Source organism: Marmota marmota, unplaced genomic scaffold, assembly GCF_001458135.2.
Source record: "Marmota marmota marmota unplaced genomic scaffold, marMar, whole genome shotgun sequence".
In the NCBI taxonomy this organism is placed as follows: Eukaryota; Metazoa; Chordata; class Mammalia; order Rodentia; family Sciuridae; genus Marmota; species Marmota marmota.
In genome coordinates this window covers 3,266,398-3,272,397 of record NW_026000077.1, presented here as the reverse complement: position 1 = coordinate 3,272,397, position 6,000 = coordinate 3,266,398, and the positions used below count along the sequence as shown (strand labels likewise).

Genomic DNA, 6,000 nt, shown 5'->3' with positions numbered 1-6,000 from the left:
AAAGAAGACATTTGGCATTTGTTTTTTAGGGATTGGCTAGCTTCACTTAGCATAATCTGCTCTAATGCCATCCATTTCCCTGCAAAATCCATGATTTTGTCGTTTTTTAGTGCTGCATAATACTCCATTGTGTATAAATGCCTCATTTTTTTATCCATTCATCTATTGAAGGGCATCTAGGTTGATTCCAGAGTCTAGCTATTGTGAATTGTGCTGCTATGATCATTGATGTGGCAGTATCCCTATAGTATGCTCTTTTAAGGTCCTCAGGGAATAGACCGAGAAGGGCGATAGCTGGGTCAAATGGTGGTCCCAGGAATCTCCATACTGCTTTCCATATTGGCCGCACCAATTTGCGGCCAATATGGAAAAAATAAAAATTCTCTCTCTCTCTCTCTCTCTGTCTTAAAAAAAAAAAAACAGCAATGCACTAAGCAACTCAGAGAGACCCTTTCTCTAAATAAAATACAAAATAGGGCTGGAGATGTGGCTCAAGGGTTGAGGGCCCCTGAGTTCAATTCCTGGTACCAAAAACAAAGAAACCTTCCCCCCAAGAAAAAAACATTTTATGAAACTAATGTAAACCTGATTCCAAAACCAGACAAAAATGCATCAAGGAAAGAAAATTATAGACCCATATCTCTGAGGAACGTAGATGCAACTATTCTAAATAAGATATTAGCAAACCACATTTAAAAATACATCAAGAGTTGGGCACAATAACATGCACCTATAATCCCAGTGGCTCAGGAGGCTGAGGCAGGAGGATCACAAGTTCAAAGCCAGCCTCAATAAATTAATGAGGCCCTAAGTAACTCAGTGAGACCCCATCTCTAAATAAAATACAAGAAAAGGGTGGGAGTATTGCTCAGTGGTTAAGTGCCCCTCGGTTCAAACACTGGTACCAAAAAAATAAAAAGTGAATCAGGAAGGTAATACACCATGATTAAGTGGGTTTCATTCAAAAGATGCAAGGTCAGTTCAACATACACAGATCAATAAATGTGATTCATTATTTAAACAAAACTAAAAACAAAAATCGTAGGATCATGCAGGAAAAGCCTTTGATAAAATTCAGTACCCATTTATGTTAAATAAATGTTATGTCATAACATTTATGTTAAAAATGCTAAAAGCTATCGATCGAGGGAAGTTACCTCAACATCGTAAAGGTCGTTTATAACAAACCAAAAGCAAACATCATACTAAATGGATAAAAACTAAAAGCATTTCCACTAAATTCAGGAACAAGACAAGGCTGTCCACTCTCACCTCTCCTATTCAATATAGTCCTCAAAACATTAGCCAGAGCAATCAGGTAAGAAAAGGAAATCAAAGGGATACAAATAGGAAAAGAACTCAAGCTATCTCTGTTTGCCCATGATATGATCCTATATCAAGAAGATCCAAAAAACTCCACCAGAAATTTCTAGAACTTATTACTGAATTTAGCAAGTAGCAGGATATAAGGTCAATACCCATAAAACAATAGCTTTCCTGTATTCCAACAGTGATTCAGTCAAGGAAGAAATCAGAAAAACCATCCCATTCACAATAATCTATTTAAAAAAGAAAGAAAGAAAAAAAAACTTGGACATTACTCTAACCAAGGAGGTAAAAGAGCTCTAAAATGAAAATTACAGAATACTGAAGAAAGAAGTTGAAGAAGATCTTGGAAGATGGAAAGGTATCTCAAGTTCTTGAATAGGCAGAATTAATATTGTCAAAATGGCCACATTACCAAAAGCAATATACAGATTCAATGCAATCCCCATCAAAATACCAATGGCATTCTTCACAGAATTAGACAAAAACAAATTTTAATTCATTTGGAAGAATAAGAGACCCAGAATTGCCAAAGCAATATTAAGCAAGAAAAGTAAACCAGGAAGCATCATAATACCTGATTTGAAATGATACTGTAGAGCTATATTAACAAAAGCAGCATGGTACTGGCACCAAAATAGACATGAAGACCAGTTGAATAGAATAGACTATACAGACACACCCATAACCCTCTAGCCATATGATATTTCACAAAGGTGCCAAAACCAAATCTTGTAGAAAAGACAGTCTTTTAAACAAATGGTGCTGGCAAACTAGATAGCTTTATGTAGCAAAATAAAATTAGACCCCTATTTTTCACCCTACACTCAAATTGGAAAAGAACTGGATTGGATCAATTGAAATGGATCAAAGACAAAACACAGGGTCAACACTCCATCACAGAGGTGCTGGCACAGACTTCCTTAACAAGACTCCCAAAGCACAAGAAATAAAACCAACAATCAATAATGGGATGTCATTAAACTAAAAAGTGTCTGCACAGTGAAGGAAATGATTAAGAGCTGGCAGAGAGAGACTACCGAATGGAAGAAAATCTCAGCCAGCTACTCCTTCAATACAGGATTAATATCCAGAATATACAAAGAACTCAAAAAACTTAGTACCAAAAATCAAATAGTCTAATCAATAAATGGGCAAAAGAATTAAACAAAAATGTCTCAATAGAAGAAACACAAAACACCAATAAATATGTGAAAAAAATGTTCAACATCTTTAGCAATCAGGGAAATGTAAATCAAAACTATACTAAGTTCCATCTAACTCCAGTCAGAATGGCAATGGTCAAGAACACAAACAATAAATATAAGATTGTGGGGAGAAAGGAATACTTGTACATTTTTGGTGGGATGGCAGACTAGTACAACCACTCTGAAAAGCAGTATGCAATTTCCTCAAAAAACTAGGGATGGAACCATCATATGACCCAGCTATCCTACTCTCCGGTATTTTCCCAAAAGATCTAAAATCAGCATACTAAAGTAGCACCATCACATCAATGTTTATAGCAGCACAATTTACAATAGCTAAATTACAGAATCCACCAGATGCCTGTCAATAGATGAATGAATAAAGAAAATGTGAGATACACACACACACACACACACACACACACACAATGGAGTTCTACTCAGCCATTAAAAAGAATGAAATTATGACATTTGCTGGTAAATGGATGGAAATCAAAAATACCACACTAAGTGAAATTAGACAAACTCAGAAACTCAAAGGTCAAATGTTCTCATATGTGGAAGCTAGAGTAAAATAAAGGAAAGGGGGAAGGAATGATAAGATTACATAGAGAACCAATCAAATACAAATTAATTAATCAAAGACAAATGAAAGGAAGTCTAGTAGAGTAGAAGAAGGAGGGGGGAGGATGGGACAGAAAAGAGGGGAAGAGGGGGCATCATTAACTGAAATCTATTTCCATGCATGTATGAGTTTGTGAGGATTAACCCAACTACTATTTATAACCATAAACTCTAATACAAAAAAAAAAGGAATGACTTTTTTAAAATACAAAAAAGCAAGCCAGGCACAAAAGCACAAACCTATAATCCCAGCAACTTGGGAAGCTGAGGCAGGAGGAGGAATGCAAGTTCAAGGCCAGCCTCAGCAACTTAGTGATGTCCTAAGCACACAGTGAGACCCTGTCTCTTAAGTTTAAAAATAAATAAATAAAGGATTGGAGATGTGATGAAATGATAAAGCCCCTCTGGGTTCAATCTCCAGTACCAATAAAAAAAAAAAAACGAAAGGAAAAAAAGCTAGACCAAACATAATATTATGTTTATAGTATTAGAACTATAAACATCTGTCATAAGATATTTATTCCTATACCAATTGGTAAAATAAAATGAAAATATTTTAGATATATCATTTGTTGCTAAATTTTATTATAAATTTTAAAATTAAAAAGAAAGCCATTTTACTTTTGGAGGTTGATACTTTCTGACTGTAAAGTTGGGCCACATGAAGAAAAATCACTTCAGCTTTTGATCCCTTCTGTAGTGCAGTCTGGTCCTCACTAGTCAAATTTTCGAATCCTTTAATAAAAGATCATGAAAATATATATAGATAATGAAAAATAATTTTCAGACATAGTATTTAATGTTTTAAATTATTAATTTTCTTATGAATTCTAAATGTTCCCTTACAATAATTATGATATATAACTTCAAATTTGAATAAAATTCTTAATTATACATGGTAATACTTTGGGGCACTTTCATCAGATAATCCTTTTCTTCTAGCAAGGACAAATTAAACATAGTTGATTTAGACTTGAAGAATTTATTTTATAATGAATCATGTGTGCATGTAAATAGCTAAGTTTTGGCCAAGAGTGGCTCCACATTTTTAATATTGTACAGGGAATCTTCTTTTTGTTTCATGTTTCATTTAAAACAACAAAAACAAATCATTTCCAAAAATTAAACATGCAAATAAATATGTTTATCTTAACTCTTAAGTGTTGACGTATTTGAATAATATTTTTAAATATTTAGATTTTCACCCACATGATTAATTGGAGCAGGCAGACATAAACATGTTTTGGCAGTTAGAAGTGGCATTGGTAGAAAACATAGAGGTTTTGTTTTCCTTACAATACCCTCTTCCTTTAAAATATGGAACATTTTAAAAAATTGAAGTGGTAAATTACTTTAGTTCTTTTCCAAAAGCAAAGTAATTACCTGGAAGTCCCTTGGTAAACTCCATCATCCCATGGACATGAAGGATAGCTATCTCTAAGAGTTGTAAAAAGCTCAGTTCAGGATTGGTATATTCCTGCAGCTAACCCATAGAAAGAACTACAATTAATAAATTATTATATTCATTTAAACAACTGTTGAAACTTTAAACTGTTGTGTTAGTCCTTCATTTTTTAAAAAAAATGTCATTAAAAAGGAAATGTTAAAGAAACATCTTCTAAAGAAAATGTTATAAAATGTTATTAAAAAGTTATGAACTATTTCTTGCTAGTAATACATACAAATTTCTTTGTTTCCTCCAAAGGAATCATATATTTTTGATGTGCAGCCACAATGTTATTAATAAGCTGATGTTCCTCTTGAGTTAATTCCATGCTCTCCTGAGTCTGTTAGAAAGTATAGTGAGAAATTATTCGTGCATACTCATTAAACAAAACATCATTAAAGAAAAAACAAAAAAATTATAAATGAAGAAGTCTTGCCACTTTTCCAGATCTAGTGGTGGATGATACAAGTTTGTTGTCTGCTCCTTCCTCTTCCACTTTGACATTATAGTAAAAACTATTCTTCTGCTTAAAGTTCTTTCGAAGCCTCTTTGATTTGCGTTGGATTTCTGTGAGTAAACCTGTGATATTATAAAATTTACGTAAAACATTTTTGACTTGGCAATAATATAATAGGATTTTTATGAAATTGTCTTATATTGTATACTTATATGACACTAGATTTGACTTTTTACAAAGAACATTTATTTGGGGGTATTTATATCACAGCAATTGAATTTATTATATTTATTTCTCCTTTTTCTTATAAAATTATGGTGAATACCTAAAAGCCCTTTATTCAAGCAAAAAATCAAAAATTAATTTTGTCTGTCCAAATTATAAATTTAAAAATTTATATAATAACACCAACAGTAATTATATCCTGAAAGCAATATAGAATATTGTTTAGTAGAGCAGTGGAACTACCTTACCAACAGCTTCTTGTGATTTTTCAAAATGAGTAAAGTCAAGATTTTTCTTGTTATAAACAAGACCAAGGTACTGATACATTTTTGTAAACAATTTTAATTTAGGGTTTATTGTTTCTATGGGGTATTTTTTATTTTTTTTTAGTTGTTGATAGACCTTTATTTTATTTATTTATATGTGGTGCTGAGAATCGAACACTGTGCCTCAACATGCCAGGCAAGTGCGTTACCGCTGAGCCACAGCCACAGCTTTATGTGTTTATGGGTTTTTAAATCTTCATCTGGTACCTCTACCTGAACAGCAGTCCATCAGTCACTACTAAAATTAGTCAAATATTAATATTTGCCTTTTACAATGTGAGCCATTTCTATAAGCGTTTAAATCATAGCTATTATATTTAAAAACATTATATGCTGGGGTGCAGCTCAGTGATAAAGTGCTTGCCTAGCATGCATGAGGCCCTAGGT

General features: G+C 33.0%; 1 protein-coding gene across 1 annotated transcript in view; it reads right to left on the bottom strand.

Annotated features, from left to right (window-relative positions):
- LOC107156182 (bile acid receptor-like) overlaps positions 1–6,000 on the bottom strand; it is a 45,425-nt gene that overhangs the window by 17,505 nt on the left and 21,920 nt on the right. The window contains exons 5-8 of the mRNA XM_015502217.2: positions 5,042–5,184; positions 4,841–4,945; positions 4,542–4,641; positions 3,780–3,893 (exon numbers count right to left, since the gene is read on the bottom strand). Of these exons, the coding sequence (XP_015357703.1) occupies positions 3,780–3,893; positions 4,542–4,641; positions 4,841–4,945; positions 5,042–5,184 (462 nt within the window). The remainder of the gene's footprint in view (positions 1–3,779; positions 3,894–4,541; positions 4,642–4,840; positions 4,946–5,041; positions 5,185–6,000) is intronic.